Source organism: Lycorma delicatula, chromosome 7 (genome assembly GCF_047948215.1).
Source record: "Lycorma delicatula isolate Av1 chromosome 7, ASM4794821v1, whole genome shotgun sequence".
Taxonomy (NCBI): Eukaryota; Metazoa; Arthropoda; class Insecta; order Hemiptera; family Fulgoridae; genus Lycorma; species Lycorma delicatula.
This window is the reverse complement of record NC_134461.1, coordinates 109,142,482-109,168,685: the sequence shown is the minus strand read 5'-3', so window position 1 is coordinate 109,168,685 and position 26,204 is coordinate 109,142,482. Positions and strand designations below refer to the sequence as shown.

The following is a 26,204-nucleotide window of genomic DNA, read 5'->3' as shown; positions in this document are numbered from 1 at the left end:
GAAGTCGATAAACCGATTGAATGCGATAAGGTCGTAATTGTAATGTTTGGTCGCCCGATGAACAGTTGATTGGTTGATTTATTTCGAGAGGTGAGTAATCGGTCTTTGATTTCAGTGACTGTATGTATTCAACATTGACGCAGATATTTTGTGTTCCTCGTTATTAACAGAACCAGTCTCTCTAAATTTTGCAACTAACCTTAATACTATGTTTAACTAACCTTAATACTATATGTTTTATTAGGAGCTTGTTTATCTGGGTACTTATGGCGAAACAAATCTTGCACTGCAACCACTGATTTCGTACTGAAGTACGACTCAACAATGAAAACACGTTCATCTAGCGAAAACACAATCTTGTCTCTAGCAATACACTGAACGTTATGATCGCATTGTTGTTACTATCGGTAGTGTTCTACTGTTTCGCCGCGATGTTCAGATGTTGGACGAGTCCATTTCAGTAACGAGCAGGGGAGTAAGCTTGACTTTTGAAATTTCATGGATGAGTGGTTGATGGATTGCGGTTTATATGGGACAACAGTAGTTTATGTATCATAAAACAATTACTACAGATGCTGTTATGAGACCTGTTTTTTCAGTAAGATTTTTTTTTTAAATCCCGAGTTTGAAGAATTAAGATGGAGTAACAATAAAATGTACTATTTTTTTAATTTCTCGGTAACAAAGTAGATATTAACGTTATTTTTGTTGAATATAAGCTCTAATTACGTGATTTTTGTTCGACCTTTAAAGGGGTGAAGAAAGGTGTTTTGAACAATGATTGCAAGTTTTACCCATTATCGGTAGATTCAATTTGAATTTGTAAATACCATTTATAAATTTGAATTTGTAAATACGGTTTTGAATTTGAATTTGTAAATACCCGATTTCATAATTATTTCCAGATTTCATAATTAACCTTAAATTTCCCTTAAAAGTAACTTAAATTTTCGTTAATGAAATTTTTTTCTTAAAAATATTAATTTTTAGCCTCACCGATTTAAATCAATTATTAGTCTGTAATGAATAACAAATAAAAATAAAGTGAAAAATATGGTTTTTTATTGTTTCTGAGTTATTTCTGCGTCTTAAAATTTTTATATAAATATTTAGAATATTATAATGTACTTATATCGCCTTATGGAAAGAGAAGTAATGATGTTGACTATAGGGAAAATATCGACCATGATATTTGTACAACGAATGTTTAGACTAATTTTGTAAGCCATTGTTTTTTCAAATAGTTTCTTTATTAAAACGAGAGTAAATTTAATTTATAAAAAATTATTTTTTAATTCATAAAAAAGAGACTACTGGACTGATTACGATGCGGGTCTTGATTACAAAGGGATCCCCTTTGTACTTCCTTGTACAAAGGGGAAAAGGAAAAACGGGAAAATGAGAAAAACTAAAAGAGGATAAGGAAGGGGAAAAGAAAATAAGGAAAAGATACATGGGGAAAGGGAACAGAAATATGGTAAAAAAGAAAAACGGGAAAAGGAAAATGGAGAAAGGGTAAAAGGAAATCAGGAAAGGGGAAAATGTAAAGGGGATAAAGGAAAAGGGGAGAAGAGAAAAAAGGTAAAAGGAAGAAAGGAAAAGGTTAAATTTTGTGAAGTTACAAAATAAGTATAAGTATAAGTAAATAAGTATACAAGGTATACTCGTATACATATTGAAGGTAAAATATACGCAGTAACTATAGTGAATATCCGTTTTTTACAATTTTAATGGACTATTAAACTTAAATATATTTTTCAGTTAATCTGTAAACTTACTTTGGAATATCAAAAAGTCAGTAATCGTTGTATATAATTTTAAATTTGATGTTATAAAATAAAATATGCAGATAACTAAAATTGGAATATGACACTAAAATGTTTTTATTCTGTTTTCTTCAGAAGTTTTGTGCGAGTGATGTGTTTGTACGAAAAAAGAGAAAGAGTGATGTTGTGTTGTATTTCTAAGAAACAGTAAAATAGTTTAACATAGAAGTGCGCTTCAAGTTTATGAATAATATGTATGATGTCTTATTTGTATCGCTCATATCATAAAAACAACTGCAATGCTGCATAATGTTACCAGCTCTACTAGTTTTACTAAATTTAACAACTTGTGTTGTTTATATTTTTCAAAGTTATTTACTAGTGATATATTGTCGTGTAAGTTCATAAAATTATACTTTTTTCTTGTACAAATCGCTTATTTAGCCCGTTAAGAAAACCTAAATTCTATTTTTTTTTATAGAAGATAAATATTGTTTTAAGATTTTTTTCAGATTTCCAAGAGCTATTTTTCAAATAATAATGAATAGAAAAATGTTTAAGAAAGGTGTATTAAAATATTTTAATTTTAAAATTTTATTTTAAGATTCTCACGACTTATTTTAAATTAAATTTCAAAGCTTCGTGCTTAACATCATTGTGTTATCTGTACATAAAATACCGATTTCATGTAGCAGAAAGTTGGTTTAATATAATGGAATAAATATAAGAAAATTAATTAAATTTTAGTTTCTACTTTGTAGTATGAGATTATTTTATTTATTGTCTGGTATTATCACAAAAATGCAAGTATTAAACGGTTCTAATTGAAAATCAGTCTGTTTCATTGAATATAAATTTACTTCTTCTGGTAACTTTCCACATTTCATATATTAGTAAATAAATATTTCTAAATAGTCAGTTTTAATTTCTTTGGCCTCCCCCTTCGTTATTTTTTTTAAAATTATTATTCACTAATCTTCCGGGAGAGTGGCGCTAACAATATCTCTAACGTTGATATCAGATTGCAAGATATACTTTTGAGATTTAAGCAAAATATCCATGAGTTTTTATTTCAATTTCTTTCTGAAATCACTTGAACACATCTATGTCCTTCAGAATAGCTCTAATATACTGTGCCTTGTTCGTATCAGAAGATCACTGGTCAACAACGTTTGAAAACAAAATAGTTTAGCTTTGATAGGATCGGTGCTGTAATAAAATTTGAAACATATTTTTCATAATATTTTAATTACTTCTTATTCTATAATTTATCACACAAAATTGATTTTTTTAAAAAATAATGTACTACACGTCAAAATTAATTATATATTAATATATTTAATGATTATACTGATATTTTGTGATATCAAGCAAAAAAAATTGGGTTATTTAAAAAATAACCCAATAATTATTTTAAATAATTATTAAAAAAATTTTTTTTTTTCCAGTCATTTGACTGGTTTGATGCACCTCTCCAAGATTCCCTATCTAGTGCTAGTCGTTTCATTTCAGTATACCCTCTACATCCTACATCCCTAACAATTTGTTTTACATATTTGAAACGTTGCCTGCTTGTACAATTTTTCCTTTTACCTGTCCTTCCAATATTGAAGCGACTGTTACAGGATGCCTTAGTATGTGGCCTATAAGTCTGTCTCTTCTTTTAACTATATTTTTCCAAATGCTTCTTTCTTCGTCTATTTGCCGCAATACCTCTTCATTTGTCACTTTATCCACCCATCTGATTTTTAACATTCTCCTATAGCACCAGATTTCAAAAGCTTCTAAAATTTTCTTCTCAGATACTCCGGTCGTCCAAGTTTCACTTCCATATAAAGCGACACTCCAAACATATACTTTAAAAAAATCTTATATTATATAAAAAAATCTTATATTATAATTTAAAAAAATTATATTTTTTACTGAAGGCTCGTTTAGCTTGTGTTATTCGGCATTTTATATCCATCTTTAGTAATTCTACTTCCCAAATAACAAAATTCTTCTACCTCCATAATCTTTTCTCCTCCTATTTTCACATCTTTGTTATTTCATCTTTGTTCTTTCCATCTTTGTTATTTCTACTACATTTCATTACTTTTGTTTTGTTTTTGTTTATTTTCATGCGATAGTTCTTGCGTAGGACTTCATCTATGCCGTTCATTGTTTCTTACTAGAATTACAATATCATCAGCAAATCGTAGCATCATTATCTTTTCACCTTTTACTGTTACTCCGAATCTAAATTGTTCTTTAACATCATTAACTGCTAGTTCCATGTAACGGAGATAGGGAACATCCTTGTCGGACTCCCTTTCTTATTACGGCTTCTTTCTTATGTTCTTCAATTGTTACTGTTGCTGTTTGGTTCCTGTACATGTTCGCAATTGTTCTTCTATTTCTGTATTTGAACCCTAATTTTTTTAAAATGCTGAACATTTTATTCCAGTCTACGTTATCGAATGCCTTTTCTAGGTCTATAAACGCCAAGTATGTTGGTTTGTTTTTCTTTAATCTTCCTTCTACTATTAATCTGAGGCCTAAAATTGCTTCCCTTGTCCCTATACTTTTCCTGAAACTAAATTGGTCTTCTCCTAGCACTTCTTCCACTCTCCTCTTAATTCTTCTGTATAGAATTCTAGTTTTTGATGCATGACTAGTTAAACTAATTGTTCTGTATTCTTCACATTTATCTGCCCCTGCTTTCTAATATTTTAAAATAAAATCATGAAATATAATGAGTACATACTATTCAACCAATTAGATATTATGTCACATAAGAGATATAATTCAATCATATTAAAAAGTATAATCATTCTGTAATTCATTATATTACATATCAATTTCTATGTAGATGATTTTTAGAGTGTAGAGTAAATTTTTAGTGTTAGTAAAATTTTATTAGCTATTATTTTATATGACCGAGAGCACAGGAGAACGACTAACATCATTATGGTGTGATTAAAATCCTGATCTTTTTAAAATTATAGAATATGTTAAACTACTAAAAAAAACCTGAAGCCTACTTATATTTAATTAAAATTCAGTATTTATTTGTAATAATTTTCATCAGGTATTTTTTTTTTGTAGTGATTATATATTTTCTTTTATAATACTAGTGGTGTGGGAGTGGCAGTGCCGGGTTTATTCCGTTCCCGATCTCTACCGCATCTTTATACTGGTGATTCTGGAGTTGGAAGTTTCAGCGATGGTCCGCAAGCAAATACACCAGCTCATAAAAATACCACTCCTGAAATACGTCAATTGCTGACGTTAAAACAACATTATTATCCGGAAGGTGGTTGGGGTTGGGTTGTTGTTTCTACTGCATTCATCGTACAGGTTCTTACACATGGACTTCACACTGCTTCTGGTGTACTTCTATCAGAGACGGTCAACAAATTTGGCCCTGAAGTCACCATGCCTGCAGGTAATGTTAAATATTTTCATAATAATCGCATGATAAATTAGCGTGTATTTGTCCAATTATCAAAATACTAATTTTGAGTGGATCATCTCGAAGAAGACGCTTATTATAGAATAATTTGATGCTCATATAAATAAATTTTACCTTGAAGTGTGAATACTACTTGTATATTTTATTAGTTTTACAAAATGTTATCGACGGCTATAATATTCTTATTTTCTAATTATATTTCAATGAAATTTAATGTATTATACTTGTATATTCGTTAGTTAGTAATGATGCCTAGATTTATCCGATATGCACCTGATAAACACTGGGTTTCTTCTGCATAGCCATTGGAAATAGAGTCTACCGATTGGTCAGGGAATTTCTATATCGGTTCAGACGTATATAATATAATATAATATAAGACGTATATATATAATCTTCTTTGTTATTTTTAAATCTGAATATTTCATTAATTTTAAAACAAAAACCGGGAATAATCCGTAATAACATTATAAACCCAAAAGATACATTCTAAGAAGTTATGAAGTAGTCTGCCGATTGGTCATTGCAAGATTTGAACTAAAACATACTAAAACCATCAGCGCAAGTTTGAACTTTTTGGAATCAGGATATTAATTTTTTTAAAGTGAAAGTATATGAACAATTATTTTCCCTTGCCCCATTTAGTTATTCCCTAATACTTTATTCGTTGTACAAAAAATCTTTTGTTTAAAAAGTTTCTTTTTCTTAAAAATTACTATAAAAATCAACATTTTTATCACGATGAATAAGAACGTTCATACTGTCATCACGAACAGGAGAAGGGAAACAGATACTGTATCACTATTAACCCTTCCTAAGCGGCTAGAAGCACTAGCGTCACAGCCCTGCCATCTTTGAAATTCCCTTTTCCTCGCAGTGTTGCCAACCTAATTATTTTTTTGCAGATTATATACTAATTATTCGAATATTCCAAAAGTTGTTGCTACTGCATCATCAGCTACTGTTGTATTCTAAGGAGGAAGAATTAAATAAATAGTATTTAATTGGTGAAAAGGTAACTGGTTTGGATCGATCTTGAACTAGGTCGTCCGGTAAAAGTAGAGGCTGGTGCGTTAAGCCTCGTGACCATCCATCTGCCAATCGTGAATGCGAAATATCTGTTCTACATAAGACGCGAAAAATAATTCCTTAAATAAGATTAAATAAAAGAAATTAATATAAATAATTATTATTTCTTATTCGGATTACTATTTTTTCTCTTCGCAACTGTGCAATTTGTACGGTGGCGGCGGCATTTGTAATACGAGCAACCACCTATTCACGCATATGAACCATTCTCTTGTACACAACAATACTTTTCCAACCCCACACGCAAAATTCTAACGGTGTTTGATCAGGTGATCATAATGACCAGGAGTGTGGCCCTCCTCAACCAATCCATCCACTCTAGAAATTACTCATTTAAGAATGCCGATACAACATAAGAGAAATGGGAAGGCGTACCATCGTGCTAAAAGTACATGCGGTATCTTGATGCTCGTGGAACATGTTCTAATGGCAGCGACAATTATTCCTTAAGGAACTCCAAGAAAATATTGAAATTTAGATATCCTGGAAGAATGAATGATCCAAGTAGCTGATCATAAGCTAGACTACACCGTAATTTGACGGTAAATCGGTATTGGAGATTGCATTCTATTGTCGTGCGCGGATTGACTTCTGCTCTAGCGTGTTCATTGCGAAGGTTATTGGTGCCGACCCATTGACTTCTGCTCTAGCGTGTTCATTGCGAAGGTTATTGGTGCCGACCCCCATTTTGTTGAGAACGACATCAATTTTTTACTGTATTATATTTATATTTAATACAATATTTATCTTAAATACTCTTAGCACAAAATCAAACATGTGCAATTAACTGCACATAACTTTGTATGTGCAATTCCCTTCGTGCGGTTTTAGTGATAAGATCAAATTTCTTGAATTTGTTTTTTGTTTTTTATGGGCTACTTTACATAAAAATTAAAATCTTTACAAGTTTTGACAATAGATTTTTATACATTTATTAGTAATTTAATAAAAATATATAAAACGTGTGTGTGTAAATACATCCCTCACTAAATCGCGCTACCGTTTGTTGGAGAACGGATTTTCCAACAGATTGTACCACAGGCCTTAGGACCCACAATTAAGCATTATCACGGCCCTGGAAGGTTCCATTCCTTCTAACTACCAGGTTTGAATAGTGCCAGGCCCGGATATGCCGTTCCCCATCCACTAAGTAAACGGGATTCGGTTGTTTGTCATTGCCACCAACAGGGGTTCCAACAGTAAGAAACTACCGTTTGATGTCACGGTACATAATAGAAACGTTCAACAATAATAAAACTATGTTAAAACGTGTTAACCAATAACAAAAAGTGTTTTTTTAAGTGTTATCAGTCAAGCTAAAAACCAAAACCGTAAACATCGGTGTTGTCGTTCTGCCTCCTGGTGCACCGACCTCTTCCGTTAATTGCCAACTCCCGGTGTAGCAGTCAGAACAATCGTCCTCAAGTACGACTATATCTCACTCGCTTACTCGCTTACTATATTTCTCGATCACTCGCTCACTCGATCGATCAATCGACCACCTACTCTACCATCCGACCACTCGATCGACCCACTCGACCACTCAATCACCCCACTCTCTAAAGCCATCTATAAAGAATTAAATGAGATCAACGGAGTGATTTCTTTACTGAATTCTTTTTCTGTTAATAAGTTTTAAGTACTACTTTCTAATAGATGAATTCAAAATTATCTCCTTAACTTAACTCAATTTATTTTTTATCTTAATATAGATATACTACTGATTTCTAATATAATTATTACAGTTACTCATTTGGTTTTTAATTTGACCTGATTAAGGTTTTCCTTTCTTCGAGATTTTTCCTTTCTTCTAACCAACTAATTGGTGGAAGACTTTCTTTCTACATCTCTGAAATAGTACACCTATTATTTGCGATTTTATCTATATAATCTATAATTATATTGTGACCTGAATAATTATTTACAGGAATTCAAATTAAAAATTTTTTTAAAGACATAGCGAGTTTTTTAAACTGAATCTGATAAAGTTGACTTATAATAAAAATATATTCATATTCCTTTATTAATAATTCATTTATTTTTGTTATTTTTTATTTTTATTTTTTTGTTTGAAGAAAGATGTCACCTAATGCTAATGTCATTTCAGACAGCTTAAATAAATTTAGATGTTAAAAAATATTAATATCTTTCTTAGAAATGTCAAGTAATGCAGTTATAATTAATCGACTTACCACTTTCTCTCTTAATATTTTTATTTTTTATTCGCACACTTACTATTTGATGACTTGCACATTTTTCACGTCAATTTTAATGACGAGATAAAATTGAATTATTAAGTTCAATGGTGATTAAAATTTAGCTTACTTAAATTCATTTTAAAAATTATTTAAATTAGTTTGCGAATGTATCGCCTAGCAATGAAAATTATAGGTAGATCTAAATAAAAATAGATCTAAATTCCTATATCAGTTATCCAGGTTTATTTTCTTATTAATAATTATTTTTATATATATTTTTGTATTTCTTTATTGTATTATAGAAATATTTTATTAAAATTGTATGATTATTATTTTTACTGGGAAAATCACTAAAAGTGGTATGTTCTGATTCATAAAGTAACTGATCATTTACCCAGTATAGTTCAAGAATTAGTAAACAAAAAGTTTCAATGGAACCTAAATTTAATATATAACAGCTGATGGTAACAGGAATAATCTTTTACTAAGGTAATTTATGAAACATATAAAATATAAGATTATAAAAATAAAAACGTGACGAAAAAATTACTAATCCTAGAAAGTATTGGCGTAGATATTGAAATTTAAGAACTTTCCAATCAAGTTGGAACATTAAAATTTTGTACACCAATAACCACAGTTATAGTTATATTAATTCTCAAACGATTACATGAAATATTACTTATGGTAGAAAATATACTTATGATAAATATACTTATGATAGAAATATTTTACTTCTGGTAAAATGTTTTCTATCATAAAACATCCTCTTCCTGAATGATGTTCAGAATACATTTCTAATCCTTTCATAATTTCATTCTTTTTATTTTTATCGGTTGTAATTAAAGATTTACAAAACCAAAACATCACGAAATATTTTTATGTGTATAAATATACAGATATACTAGATCGTTTTTTTTTAAAACTAATAAACGTTCTAAGCTATAAACGTTCGTCAAAATTCAAACCTTAACTAAAGTATAATGTAATAACAATTCATCTAGACAGTGGGAAAGTACGTATTCTGTTTACGTTGTGGTGAAAAAAATCACGGAAACATCGTTTATGTTTCGATTATGACATTATTCTCTATCAATTTATTGCAACGAATAATACTTTCATAAAATTAAGTCTGATTTCATACGCGTTTGATGGTTCTCCAGAAAGCTAAATCGCAAGACATCAAACCCTATGATTCTAGTGATTATTCAATTCTTCCTCTGTATTATTTACGTTCAGGAAAAAAGTTTTCAATCCCGACTTAGTCTTCTCTTTATTTGTAATATCAAGATGTTTCTTTCTATAAATGTAAACAAATTTATTATTTTGTTGTTGCTATGGTTACCAGCTGTTTGCACGTAACATGTTAATATGCATTATTAAAATTAATATTTATTTAAATATCAAACGATATACATCATCACTCACAATGAAACTTATACATATAAAGGTTAATAAAGCTGTGGTGAAAAATAATGTAAAGAAATTAGAAATTCTATTTAGTGAATCTACAAGTGTAATATAGTAAGGTTACTCCTAATATAATGAATTACATGCAGTCGTAACAGCTATTCGTCGACAAAGCTGAACTTAACATTTGAAAATACTGGGGCACGGTAATACTGAATACACAATCCTTGTAATCCTGAATTACAATCCTACAGTAACAGTAGAATTGTGTATTATTTATTTTGGGGGATTTCTTAAGGACCTTCTTATTACGTGCTTTTGTCAGGAAACTTACCTATGGCACCGCAATAGAGCCGATTGTAATTATAAAAAGAAATATCCATTCTGACCATCCCTGAATCCATCTTGACTAATTTCGGCGTGACATCTGTACGTACGTATGTAAGTATGTTCTCAAAAAGTTTTTTTTTTTTTTTGTCTTCAGTCATTTGACTGGTTTGATGCAGCTCTCCAAGATTCCCTATCTAGTGCTAGTCGTTTCATTTTAGTATACCCTCTACATCCTACATCCCCAACAATTTGTTTTACATACTCCAAATGTGGCCTGCCTACACAATTTTTTCCTTCTACCTGTCCTTCCAATATTAAAGTGACTATTCCAGGAGGCCTTAGTATGTGGCCTATAAGTCTGTCTCTTCTTCTCAAAAAGTACATACTCAAAATTTTTGAGTACGTATTTACTCAAAAATGATTAGCCGTAGTATGTTGAAATTTTGGATTTAAAACTTGTGACATCTAGTTGTGCATCTTCCCTTTTGATTGCAGTAAACTGGACCGAAAGTGTCAAAAAAAGCCCGAATTTTGGACGTTTTCTTAACTGCAGTAACAAGCGCTCATAGAGAAAAAAAATTTCTCAATAAAATTTTTATTGTAAAAATTTTACAATAAATAATTCAGTATAATTATTTACAATAATTAATGAAATAAAATTAAAAAAAAATGTGTATATGTAATTTAATAAGCGTACAAGGAAGTCATGTGGTGTCCATATCACATTTTTAATAATAATATGATGGTTGGAGGGTAAAACTTCCAACCATATTAAGTATGATATTTTATCTTAATATCAAGCCTTAATACTAAACCTTGATTGAATACCTAACATTTTTGAGAAAAATTCGATCCATGTAAAAAATATATTCAATAGAACTACTGCCTTATATTGTTTCACATAAATAAAAATAGGCAGATAATAACTATTATAAAAGCTAAGTTGACATTCTTGGTGAAAATAATAAGAGAATCTTCTTTGACTTCATTTTCCATCGAAAAAGAGGGAAAGAGATTTAAAGCATCTGACTGTACGTAATATGAATCGAGTAATTGGTTTCCAAATGACTACATTTAATTGTCTTAACAACTTATTACATGGAATTAGTTCAAATTACTGTTTTCATTTGTGAATTGTGATAGCAGGAAATGAGAAATAAAAATCGTAATTAAAAATGAACGGAAATAGAATTGGTAGCTATTTTGTTAGGATTTATTAAAATTGCTTTTCAAATAAACATATTATGATCGTACTCTTTTATGATCTTTTTTCTACATCTAATGTAATTATATATCATATTCCCATTAAATGTAATTGAAAATGGAGATTTCTTTATTTAATCTTACAATAATTGCAGAATATTTATTTTATCGTTCTGTTTAATAGTGAACGATTTTTTATATTATAGTATAACATTATTTTTCTTTTTTTAAAAAGAAGTATTATTTAAAAATAAGATATGTAATAATAGTTTTAATTAAATAAGATATTAATGTTATCAGTCCTAGTTTGTTCATTTCAATCTATTTTCATTTCTTTTGTAAAATGAATCATAATTATTAATTGCTATATAATCAGATTTCGTTTGTAATAAAAAACCAAGAAGCGCAATAATATATACGTAAAATAATTTATTTTTATCTATTTAATATACCTTATTCTGCACAGTAATCCTTCGTTAACCAGGATAGTTACGTTCTCTGAAAATTTCACTAATCGAAATGCTATAATATGAGGAAAAAATGGTGGTGGATTCATTAAAGCACAACATTTACTTATTACTATAGAATTTGGTTAAGTAACGATAAATTTGGCACTTATAGCTATTTCCAGAGGATTATTTTGTATTCCCCATTATTAATCACGTTAAAATAATACTAATACTTTCTTAAACCCTTTTAGGTATGAAAAGAAATTTTCGTTTAAAGCTGAAGTTATATTTTTATCTACGCTTTTTATTATTTGAAATATTTTATATAAGATAACGAAAAATATATAAATTGTTAAAAAAATAGGTTCTTAAATTTATTTACTGTATCTTAACAGCAACTATATTATTTTATTATTTTTGTTTTTTAATTTATCACTTATTCCAGTTTTTTCCTTATCGAGTACTTTCATAGATATCAATGATAATATTTCAAATGTATTTAACTAATTAAAAACGAAATAAAATTTTTATATTACTCATTAGTAAATTCCTATCTTGAAAGTTTAAAATTTAGTTGAGCAGAGACTAATCAGGCGATAAAATTTATTAATAAATTTTAATACTCTTTTTAATTTTCTCAAATTATTATTTATTGTTATTTTTTAAAAGAAAAAAATAAAAACAAAAGTAATATTAAATTACATTTATTGAGAGTGTATTTGAAAAATAAATGTTAAAGTCTCTCTTCAAAACGCTTACCACCAACCGGTATACAGAGTTCAGCGCGGCGAATTATATTCAGAAAAACATTTTGCAATTCTTCACCTGGAATGCTGGCAATCTCTTTTCGTACGTTGTCTTACTTTTCCAATGTGTGTGGGCTGTAGACTCTCTTGTAGACTATCCCTTTCAGATAAGTTAGAAGAATTTAAAAAAATCTTACGTCTAAAAGTCTAGAGATCACACTGGGCAAAAGTCATTACTGATTCTTTGTATACTCTTAAATAGATGTCGGTATTAATCTCGTCGTTGGTCCGATGATCCGACTTCCAGAAATTGCACAATTATAAAACCATAGAGTGGTTTCATGGATGGGTTTCTTTGTTTTTTAATCTTATTAAAACCCTGCCTCCCGGAACCAGACCCCCAATTTAGCATAAAAATGGTTCCGGGAGGTGCCTTCGCATCTAGCCGCCAGATGAGGGAAGCAGCCGGGATTCTGTCCTTTGTGCTTCGTCTCTAATGGGGACATCCCCGAAGGGACGGCCTCGCCGGGGCTCAGTCTTTTAGCTTAGAGTTCGAGAATCCCCGAACTTCATCACCACCGATAACCTGTGCAAGCACGGGCGAACGGCAGCTTCGTACGGAGCTATCTTTCATTCCTCTCGCTTTCCGATATTTCATTTGAAGTATTCCCGACACAATACTCGACACAGTGTCGAAGTCACCAGACTGCGTAACATCGTTCCAACGATGGTCTCTTCATCGACATGCCGAGTTACGGCAGCACAGTCACGGAACTCCTCGTTCCACGGCGGGCACTGGAATATCACGTGTCTAAGGGTAGAAAGGGTCTTCAGCTCTTCCTCGTCTACAAGCTATGAACGAAAGACCCCATGATCGGTCAGGAATTGTGTCAACCAGAATCCCAGTTCACCAAACTTCCTCCTTGCCCACGGCTCAATGTGTGTGATCAAACAATGCATCCACCTCCCTTCCGTGGACGCATACCTTTTAGCGTCCAAGTCGAGCCCGAGGCGTATGGCGACGCAACTGAGTCATACGGCGCTGTACTCCCTCCAAAAGTCTTCTATTTTGCCCTACTACCATGGCTCTCTTCCACACTGGGGCGCCATAGAGGAGGATCGAGTTCGCCATATGCGTGTACAGATTCCTCTTTGACGTACGGGGCCATCCAACTTTCGATAGTGACTTAACTTCTTGACAGTCTGCGAAGCTTTCTCGCGCACCGCCCTGACGTGACGAGTGAATGACCGCCTGGATAGGTTTCATTTGGGTTTTGTGTAGTCCACTACCGCGTATTCTAAGAATAACGTAGCCTGGTAAATGGAACCAAGCTTTATGTGTTGAAATGAAGAAAAAATGATCAAGAAATCATTGAGTAATTTACTCGTTGAGTGAGTCAATGACCTTCAAGTAATACGCATGCGAAATAAATGTGCCATCTTAAATGTCAGAAGATATGGCTGTGACCGGTTTTATATAGCCCACCAAATATTTACTTCTCTATAGTATCTATAAATAGTTACTTCTAGTTTGCGGTAACTAAATTATTTTTGCGGAACAAAAAATACACTTTATCTTATGACTCCTCCGGTAATTCCATTCTTCTAATTAAAATCATCTGATTGCTGCGTCGATAATTTCTGTATATCTATAATTGTGTTCGTCATCTTTTTGTAATCTCGCAATCTGCGTATTATAGGAGGATTTGATATACTGGAAATTCGAGGGAAACGTAGAAGAATTTCCAGTATATCAAAGTTTCCCTCTGTAAGATTGTTTCCCTCGTAACCAGTATCAAACCAGTATCGTATTGTATCCCTCGTAACCAGTATCTGTTTCAAAGTTTCCCTCGTAACCAGTATCCCTTTATAAAGGCCGGCCTCCGTGGCACTAGTGGTAGCGTCTCGGCCTTTCACTCGGAGTATTGTGATCGAGAAAAATTTCTGTTTTCAGATTTCAACGGAAATATCCATTTTGACCATTCGTGAATCCAATTTCACTAGTTTTGGCGTGACGTATATATCTCGCATAATTAAAAAACAATTAGCCGTAGGATGTTGAAATTTTGGATTTAGGACTGTTAACATCTAGTTGTGCCCCTCGCCTTTTGATTGCAATCGACTGAACCAGAAGTAAACCAAAAAAGCCTAAAATCCAAACAAATTTGGATTTTGGATTTTTCTTAACTACATTAATAAGCCCTCATTGAGAGATTTTGAACGATATAATATGTGGTACTTATTTTCATTGGTTCCAGAGTTATAGCCAAATAAAGTTTTTATTTATTGAGATCTTTTGGCATCAAACTTCATCTCATTTTGTTTTTCATTTTTTTTTTTATTTACTAACTTCTGATTGTAAAAAACGTTTACGTTAAATAACAATTAAATAATAACAATAAAAAAAAAAAAAATATGAAAAACTATCATAAATTATTAGTGAAATAAAATTTTATGCACTTTTCATTTTAAAACACCTTATATATGTAATTTAATAGGCGTACAAGGATGCCATGTTAAGTTTACATCCGATTTTTTTTAAAAATATTTTATTTTATTTAAAATCATTTATTTACGTTTACTTTTATCAAACTAGTGTATTAAGAATTTTTTACAACATTTTGTATCTTCAATTTTGTATTAGGTTAATGGAAAATAACCTAATCAAGCGTCGTTAAAACAAGCACAGATTAGTATATGCTTTAAATTCAGCTGTTAGGTTTTCAATAGCGATTTGATATGTTATGATAAAGTAATAAAAAGGCTATGCAGGTAAAATAACATTATTTATTACATAGTTTTTGTCATTTAACGGAATTGGCAATTATTAAGACCTTGGAATATCTAAACAGGAATATTTTTTTGTATTGATTAACATATTTAGAATTTTATGAATTTAATTTCTACTTATACTGAAGCCTAAAACAGATATATATTAAATGAATATATTTATAGAATATTAAAAAAATTTATAACGATGATCACTTACGGTAAAGCATTCTCGTTGCAGTATAACGTTTCTTAAAGGGAACTATTGTTAAACCGATGCATAATAAATTTAAGTTGGCAATCTGTTAGGGGTTCATTATATTTTATGTAACATATGACCTCATTTATAGGATGTCCCTCGAAGTAATAATTTAAAAAGTGTTGTAACTATTTAGTGAATGCTATTAAATTTATGTCCTAAGAATGAATTATTAGGCTAAGAATATCTAAAATAATATATACATATTTGTGTGTGTATATATATATATATATATATATATATATATATATATATATATATACAATAATCGCATGAATAAACTCTTTTCCTTAATTAATAATGTTAACTTTAAAATTTTTATGAATATAATTTACCTGTTTGTATGATCTCCGACCTTTAAAACTGTGGTTTTTCATAATCAATATTTAATTAAAAAAAGGAATAAATGCAATATTAGGTCTATAATTTCAAACAGTTAATTTTAAAAGTTATTTTTAAGTAAAATAAAAAACACTAAAGCTAAATTTATACTATAAGAATTTCGGTAAAATTTCCGAAAAAATTGAATTACTGGCATTTCATATTAATTTTTAGATACAATCTATAGATATGATGTAATTTTAAAACACTGTGAGTTTGAAAAATGGAAATCTAAGAAAATAAAAAAGATGAAACCTCTTATCAGCTCTTAATAGAATGAGAAAATGTATAATGTAGGAAAATTCAGGTTAACTGTACTATTTTTGTCGATAAATATATTGATTTCTTGACGAAAATAAAAAAAATCTTTTAGGCCTCAAACACAAACAATGTAATTCTTTTAGCTTACTGATAACGTTGTTTTGGACGAACAATATATTCACAGTTTAATCGAGCATAGCAAATGTTATTCTACTCCTTCAAAAACTACACAAAATGTGATTGTTTATATTAGTCTTCATTTCTAAGGACAGTTACTATAACTACTAAGATTATTGAAAAGATGTAGTTTAAGAAAAGTTTAGTAATAACTATATTTGATAAGGTTCTTAAAATTGCTCAGAACATTGATATATTTATGTATATGGATTTTGTAGGTTTGTTACCAATAGTCATAGTATTTTGTTATACTAACATAAAATATTTTGATACTTCAGCACTCTTGGCCGTCTTCAACCGGTTTTTTTCTCCTTTCCGATATACGTTATTGTTAATGATGGATTCAAACTGCTTATCCCACAATTATACTAACAAATATCTTTCCTATTTTATGCAAAGGCAATGAAAAATATCTTTCCTTTTTTTATGCAAAGGGAAAAAATACATTTTTTTTCATAAATTTTTATTGCCTACTTACTATTATTGAATCGCATAAAAGTCTACAAAAGTACCGTAATTCAATATGCAGTTATTTTTTTTAGAATAACTTTTTGATTACCAGTCAACCACACAGAACATAAAACATAGATTTAAAAAGAACAAACAAATATTTTAAATCTAATACATTATTACTTCCTTGTACGAAGTAAAGGAAGTATTGTAATCGCGAAAAATTTCGGTTTTCAGTTTTCAACAGAAATATCCATTCTGACCATCCCTGAATCCGTAATGTCTGTACATACCTATGTACTTATCTCGCATAACTAAAAAAAGATTAGCCGTAGGATGTTGAAATTTTGAATTTAGTACTGTTGTAACATCTAGAGCACCTCCATTTTGATTGCAATCGACTGAACCAAATTTGGATTTCGGATTTTTTCATAACTGCAGTAATAAGCGCTTATTGAGAGCTTTTCAACGATATCGTGGTACTTCTTTTCATTGCTTCCAGAGTTGTAGCCAAATAAAATGTTAATTAAATGGAAGGCACATCGGTTCGTATCAGGTTTCATTTCCATTTTTTTTTAACTTTTTCTTTATCTAAATATATTGATTTATTAATAATTATTAATCCGTGATTATAAAAAAAATTACAATAACTAATAATTCAATAATAACAATAAAAAAAATAATCAGAAGTTATTAGTGAAATAAAATTTTACGTACTTTTAAAAATGTATGTATGTATTAATAGATTTGGTGAAACATCTGATTATTTAATATTAATTGGAAATTAATTTCTGTTTAATTTTATTTAATTATTCTGGAATTTCTGTTTAATTTTATTTACATTAAAGTTAACTTCTGACTGAAAAATAGACCCTCTCAAGAACAACATACATACCGAAGCATAAATCTTTAACAAATTGCGAAACATTCTTAACTATTAATTTATTATTTCTCTGATATTGGCGTACAATATTCTGTCTAAGTCGGAGTTAATCATCATTTCGTTTATTTGTTTTTTGTTGCCAATCATTTAATCGTTCTTTAGTGAATATTTACTTTATTAAAGAATCTTCGGATCGTGTCTCGTGTCTCATTTTCAAATGAAATAGATTTAAATGAAGTGCAGGAAAAAAAATGTTTGTATGTAATTTAATATGCGTATAAGGAAGTCATGTGGTGTCTACATCAGAATTTTTTAGTATAGATATATTACCCCATTTCATACAAAAAGCAAGTGAATAGATTTGCGGTAAATACTGAAATTTATATAAATAACTTCATATAATGAACTTTTAATTAACAGAAATATATAATTTATTACTAGTTTCTGTTTAAGATATATACTGAACGTGGGACGTACATCTGAAATATAAAACCAGAGATGGACATTTAATTTCAGAAATATTTCCCTCCAAATTTTGTAAAAAATCATTGTTTACTGAAAAAAACTGTTCATTCATTCCTAGCGAATTGAATTTTATTTTTGAAACCCAACAGAGAAGTAGATAACATAATGGAGAAAACTCTATCTCAGACCTTGCTTTTGCACAATTGATTTAACAACAAATATGATAATAAAAAAGAAACTTTTCAGGACCCATTATGTAAACGGTCCTGATATCCACGCATACTAATCGATTTACAATCTAATCATATTTTAAGCACATAAAAATGTTATTAATAAATTAAATAAAACTGTATAAAAATTTAATACATTATTATAATTTGTGATAGGTTCATAGTAAAAGCATTAATACTTACTTTTCCTTTCATGGGAACTTTCAGTTCTTACCTTATATAGGTTTGGTTATCCTTTTTATTTATTAAAGAGGAATGTTATGTCATTTTTCGTACCTGTAATGTAATTTGCCACTAACATCATATTTCCATATAGAAAATAAGATCGAGCGAATGACTAATCATTTACTTTAGTGCCCAGTGATTGTCGTTGTTATCTGATAAATGTCACTGTAATAGAGTCAAATTCATTATGTAGATTTTTTATTATATGGCTAATTTCTTCTAAAAAATTAACTGGTAATTCAAAAATTACGTCGCTTTCCTCCCGTTCCATTACATGAAGAGAAATAATTTCTATTGTAAAGACCAAATCCGTTGTTACATTCCTCTTATGAGAATTATATCATTGAATCGGTATTCCTTAACAAATACCTTAAAATTTTATTCATAAAAATTCCTATACGGTTTATTTAGCAAATTTCCAGTTTGGTGTAATACCTAAGTAGTTTCAAGCACTATGTAGGAAGTACATTATTAAATAAAGTATAAATATATTAATAAAAAATGAAAATTTGTAATTTTTTAGTTATTTCTTCTTATAATAATAAATTTCAGATTTGAAAATAAATCGTTTGATTTTTAGTAACTGAGTTCAGGTGACGATGTACGTGAATTAATGAATAATTTTCTCAGTAACCCAACAAATTCAGTAGGCATTTCGTTAATCAGGTAAATTTTACTCGGATTCTGCGTAAAATTCGCCTCATAATTCGGCTTCGACAATTTTCCCAGCTCTACGCAAATTTCCAAACTCAATTCCAAAGGTTTGTCATCTGAAATTATTTCTCTCTTGAGGTGTGTGGCAAGGTCCCTTATAGCTGCTCTTCTCTCTGATTAGGGATGTTGTTCTAGGGTCTGTGCCTCGATATGACTTTTCAATTCCCTTGTAGATGATCAGTCCTCTCAGGCGGCTTCGTGGCTCTACTTCTGATGTGGCCAGAGAACAGACTGATTCTACAATTTTCTGTCTCGCCTTCGATAGATGGAGGAGATCATGTCACCTAAGGGTCGGCTAATTTCCACGGTGGCTCTTGTCTGAATGACCAAACTTGATCAGTCTGGAAATGATTTGAGAAAAGCAGGTCATCTTCCATCATCTGTCTGAGTTTCCCTTGACGACCCCAGGTCGAAATATCATACAACACTCTCTTCCTTGGAATAACACCTTTCCGTCCCGAATTAGAACATATAGGGGAATCTTCCCGGTCCTGCCCTGCTACAGAGTTTGCTCCCAATATTTTCCAGCAGTGTCATCGAGTACCTGACCGCTTCAAACGCATTGTGTGGTTGTTGATGTTGACATTTTATTGTCTTTTAAATGGTTTCTGGACCTTGTTGGTGTAAAATATAGGCCAATCAAATTGTCGTAGGAAACATTCCGTAGAACCATCTCATTCCACAAAAACATTCCACCCTCTCAGTTTTTACGTTTTAAAGAAAAACTAGACGTTTTAAAAAAAGGTTTGAAATAAATGTAGATCCTTTTGTACTTTTAAGCCCTTTCCGATGTCAGTTGATCTGCAAATAAATTAATAATTACAAATTTTTTTGACGAAAATTCCTGAATATGTAGTTCTTGGCGAGTAGAATACGTAACTTTTTTGACTTTTGCAAAATATTCAATAGTTTTAGCAGGTTATATATTAGGTTTACCAGGGTTTAAAAGTTTTTTTAAATCTTTTAAACTTAAAACTTAAAATCTTTTTTTGTAAAACGTTTAGTTTTTCTTTAAAACCCAAAAACTTTCTTGCCAACTTTGGACGCCATTTTGTTAATCATTTAATTCTACGCAATTTTTCCTATTGCGTAGGAAAAATTTCTTTTTATTTTCCTTTTGACTGTACCATTCTCTTAGCTTTATCTCTACGTCTTCTTTTTGGTATTGTAGGTTAGTTGTCTTCACCACTAGTAAATAAAATGGAATTTTATACCATATTTGTTTTGTTGACTATTACTTTTCATTTTAGTTTTGAGCTACTAAAAGGACTCTTATATCATTGTTCGAGCGACTGTGCATTACATTTCGACCACTTTGTAAATAAATCAGAAACTCTTGAATTTAGTTGGCATCAGATTAATATAAATTTTGTTGGGTTAATTAAAGCTTAAAACGAAACAATTTTTAAAATATATAACCGCTTTCTATAACTGTCTGTAAAATAGTCAAATGAAATGAAATAAATGAAATATTGTTAAAGGAGGAGAAAAACGAGAGAAAACAGAAATATTTTGTACTGTATCATATTTATTAATAGAATTACGGAATAATGCGATTAATTTTCTAATTTATGACAAACTTGTTTTTTTTTATGGAATTCTTGTTTTTATACTTTCGTAAAATGAATTTCAGAAATAGAAAATTCTTTAATGATAATTTAATAACAATTTACATATAATTTTAATCATACCTTTTTTTATAGAAATTGATGTCATTTATAAAAGATATTTTTTAAATCACTATATTTTATTAGCATGACTTCTTAATTGAAAAAAATAATAAGATATTTATTTATTAATAAGATATTTATAGAGTCATGTAGTCTAATTACTTTTGATTGAAACATGAATTTTTATATGATCAAGATGCTCATTAGAATGATGGAACGTGCAAAGTATAATGAACTTTGATTAATTATTAATGTATTACCGTATTTGTATGACCGAATTGATCGACATTGATTTGATGTACATCACGATGGATATATATATATATATATATATATATCTTTACATCGAATGATTGATTACGTTGTGTGTTATAATTTATGCATGTATAGTTGATCCAAATATTATACTGATTTATATTTTTAGTAATTAGATATTGCTATTATTTTGATTAAATAATGTAAAAAAAAAAACTAGAAGTTCAATGAACCGTTTATGTGATTTTTATTAAGCATCTATATCAATACAGATATACTTTTTTATCTTCATTTACGCCTATTTTTTACCTTGAAGACATAATACGAATAAAAATGATCATAAAAATTTATTACTGAGAAGTAAATCCTCTTACTGATAGGAAAATATATTTAAAATTAAATTAATATTTTCGATGATTAATGCAAAAAATAAATTAATTAAAATCTTTTTTCCTTTCTCCATCGCAGTTAGTACTTTTCTGGTTTTCACGATAAATATAATAACTCCACTCAGGTTGATATTGAACAATTCACGAAATGTTTAAAAGATTTAAAATGCTTTGTATTGTCAATTCGTTAAATAAACAATATTTTCATCAAGTACATATTCTGTTTTAATAATATATCGTATGACATTTTCATTAAAGAAATAAACACGGAAGTTTTTTTAGTTTAGTTGAGGTACACAAAAGGGAATGACTAGGAAATGTCATGAAACATTTTTTGATATAAGCTTAATAAGCGGCGGCAAGATACTTTTCATTCCATTCAAAAAATTTTTACTTTAATTTAAATTAATTTATAGAGGATAGAGGAAAATTTGACTATACAGATGTAACTGATCTGGTGGGAATATTGAGAGTAAATTAGGTTGGGATCGAAATAACAAGAACTTGATTATTACTAATTTTATTACTTAGTTGTAGGGAAGGAAAACTATAACGGTGCTGAGTGTGGAAGTTATTTGTATGAAAGTGGTATTTTTTTTTGTAATTCCTTGTATACACTGCAAACATTCGGTGTAAAACGAGTGGGAATTGGAATACAAAATATTTGATGTACGTAGGTGGTTGAGATAGCAGTAACGTTTAGCGTCCTTTTGTTTGTGTAGTGTGTACTAATTGAGCTGAAGATCAGTTTTTATGGAGGATACTTGACTTATATTTTGGAGTATGAAAAGATAATATAATTACATAGACACTTTTATTGTTTTTAGCGAGTCCAAAATTTACAAGGAGAGAAATAATTTTTCTTTACAATTTAATAATTTAATTTCTTATTAAGTATATCTTGTGTTTTTATGTTTAGTACTGCCTACCTTTCTCGGCTTCATTTCTTTTATCACTTGTTGACGAGGTTCCGTATCATTCCATTGTCAAAACTTATTGTGCTGGTATTTTTAAATATCTTTTAATCTTTATGTAGTGTTTAGTCAACGCCCCTTCCTATATTTGACGTCAAGCCTTACCTGGCCTTCTTCTTGTTTATTTGTTATTAATGGTTATACTTATCGTTAAATTTTATTTATCTATTTACTATTTTCAATAAACTATATCTCTTTGATTTTCCTTAAATTTCTTATAAACCTTAAACAGAAATTACTTTTATCTGACAAATGTAATTTGTCAATTTTTTTTTGTCGCCGGCCTCCGTGGAAATTGGAAATTCGTGCCTGCCTATGTAGCGCGAGTGGTAGCGTCTCGGCCTTTCAAAGCTAATGTGGCGATATCATCAAGCAAAAAAATAATTAATAAAAATTTCCTAATATTTATAATTATCATTGTAAATTAGTTACTAAGTCTCAAAATCAATCAGCAAAATATAATGGAACAAGTGTAAATACTGTCACAAAATAATATAGCTGTTATTTTTTTTTTTTTTGTTTCTTTAAACGGGAATTCTTTTAAGTATATTAAACAACTCGAAGTTCCATGTACATTCCCTCAATGTAACTATTCAAAATAGAAAGCATTGGTACAAAAAATACAACTTTATTTCCTTCAATTTTTCCACCTTAATAATTTTTTGATACTATTGTGAAAAGATAAATTCCATGACGATACATCTGTAAATTTTTCAAAACAGGATTTTATTTTTTAATTTTTCGTTATTACCGATGGATTCTTCAGATTGCAATCGCTCATTTGTAACTGATAAGCTTATATATAAAGCCAAAACTTTGCCTGCTTGTTTGTTCTCGCATTACAAACTACTCGCAAAAACAAACCGACCGATCAAATCTGCAGGATATACTTGTTATATCCTAGGGAAGTTTTTAAGGCACAAATCGGGATCCTAGCCCCTTTGGGGGTTAAGTAAAAGATTTTCATTAAAGAAGAAAAAAAAAATTATAATTAATTAAAAATTAAATTAATTTCTTCTACATCCATGGAAACAGAAATAAGTTTAGGTTTTTCTCGTCAAAGGTCTGTATACTTTAGTTACCGTGCCTGAATACTTTGTTATTTATCAATATTATTCTCACAAACATGAGGGGTAACGAACACTACGGAGGTCCTGGCTAAACGGTAATGGCTAGCGAAGCGAGCTCTGCGGGGACCAGGGGGATCTCCTGGCTAGATGAAAATGGTGAGCAAAGAGCTTTGCGGCCTCGCAAAGCTCTCTTTGCGAGGCCGCAAATGGTCTCGTGGTTGGTCCCAGAGTAAAAAGAGAATTTCAGTTCAAGAATTTCATTTCTTTCTAATACAAACATATTATTATTACCTTTGATAAGCTGATTTCATTTTTTAATAAAATTTGGTATCGTATTCAAGTGAAATCACTTGAATTATTTTAGTTTTATGAAATTTGGTATTGTATTCAAGTGAAATCCCTTGAATGTTTTCCTTTATTCAAGTGATAAAGTGAGAAAAGATATTTTTTTTTTTAATTTTATTTTCAATGTTTAGTAATCTATGTGTTTTAATTTGTTCCTTTATTAAATTCCTTTTTAACCGAATTTTATAATTATAAATATGTTAATGGAGTGGAAATAATTTTATTCAAAAAATAAATTATTTTGAATAATCTATAACAAAAGGAAGAAATAGAGATTAATCATATTTTTCAAATAAGATTTTAATTTAAATATTTAATTGTTTGCATATTTTATATCCTACGGCTAATCGTTTTTGAGTTATGCGAGATACATACATACATAATACATACGTACGTACGTATGTACAGACGTCACGCCGCAACTAGTCAAACTGGACTCAGGAAAGGTCAAAATGGATATTTCGATTGAAATTTTAAAACCGAAAATTTTCACGATCACATTACTTTGAAAAGGAAGTAGAGAACGTTAAAGTAAATAACCCAGAACGTCTTTTACTAAATTTAATGTCATTGTTTATTAAAAATAAAAATAACAATTAGCATCATTATCTTACGTAAAGAAATTAGTTTGTTAGATTTTTGTTGGTTTGAGGAATATTTGAATTTGCACTTCTTCAGAAAGTTTGATTAAATTTAAGATCATCGTTTAATGTGGCAGCGACCCGCAAGAACTCATCCTCAAACAAATAAAGTAGTACTCTGTAGGTTATTATAACTTGAACTAAGAAGATCCATCAGTGTAATCCGTACAGATAATTATTAGGTCTAATAGAGTACATGATCGTAGACAACATGAATCTAGGCCAGTGCTCCCTAAGGCTTTACGCTCGGTTAAAATCTAGTTCAACCTTAAAAAGAATATGTTATAAGTCTGAAATTAACTTTTGATCTTTACCCTGAAATTAGCTACCTGAATTTGAAAGATATTCAGTTAGATAACATGATTAAAGATTCGATTTTGGGAATACATTCTTTATCTAAACATTTCTTCAATAATTCTAGACAACACAATACTCTTTATATTATTAACTATAATATAACTACACTGAAATACCAATAAGATATTATTTACTTAAACGATTATATATTTATCAGGTTTTATGAAAACTTATTTTATTAAAAATATTTTATTCATCAAATTATTTTATCCGGAAAGTTGTGAATAAGGAAAACTCAGTGCAACAGCCCATATATAATTGCTAAAAATCTACTTCTATTAGTACTATTGCGGGCGAAGCCGCGACAGGGATGTTAGATTTGTAAAATTATTATATTATATAATGTTAGTGAGATTTTATAACTTCTATAATTAATTTAATATTTATTTTCCTTCAAACCGAGTAGAGTTAGAAGTGTACATAGTCGTATTAGTAGTAGTTGTACACCGTCCAAATTTTTTCTGAACAGTAGGGAGTAACAATAGGAATTTCTGAACAGTGTTAATTCGTTACTTTCTCAGTCTTTTTATGGTTTTAACCCATGTAAAGCATCTGAGAAATGGGAGAAACTAGTCAGAACTGCTTACTCTAACGAAAATGTTGTTCATTACGACAGCCGTCTTTGTAGTTAAAATGGCGAATACATCTGCCGAATAATTTTCGTTTTGGTGTCTTACCTTGATTAGATGTAAATATTCTAATCCTTTATTATTGCTGGTTCATGAATAAATAAAGCCTTTGTAGTTATTATTGTTATTTTTATTGGATGTATAATATATATATATATATACATAAAATATTGTACATGTTCAGTCCATGAAGGCTAGTAGAAGACTGAGTAGCATTAGAATAATTGCCCATTTATATAGTAGGAAGGAGCCGAGTGAAGCCGCCGGAGCTGTGTGTATCCGAAGGGAACTGAGTGCAACCGACCGGAGCCGAATGGAGCTGAGTGCAACCAACCGGAGCCGAGTGCACACAAATGGAGCTGTATGCTGCTGATCAAAAGAACTTTACATTTTAAAGTCCTTCTTAAATAAATTT

General features: G+C 29.9%; 1 protein-coding gene across 1 annotated transcript in view; it reads left to right on the top strand.

The window, feature by feature from the left end:
- LOC142328357 (monocarboxylate transporter 14-like) overlaps window positions 1–12,969 on the top strand; it is a 76,307-nt gene extending 63,338 nt beyond the window's left edge. Inside the window, exons 2-3 of the mRNA XM_075372065.1 lie at window positions 4,883–5,193; window positions 12,908–12,969. Coding sequence (XP_075228180.1) covers window positions 4,883–5,193; window positions 12,908–12,969 — 373 coding nt within the window. The remainder of the gene's footprint in view (window positions 1–4,882; window positions 5,194–12,907) is intronic.
- Window positions 12,970–26,204: the final 13,235 nt, after the last annotated feature.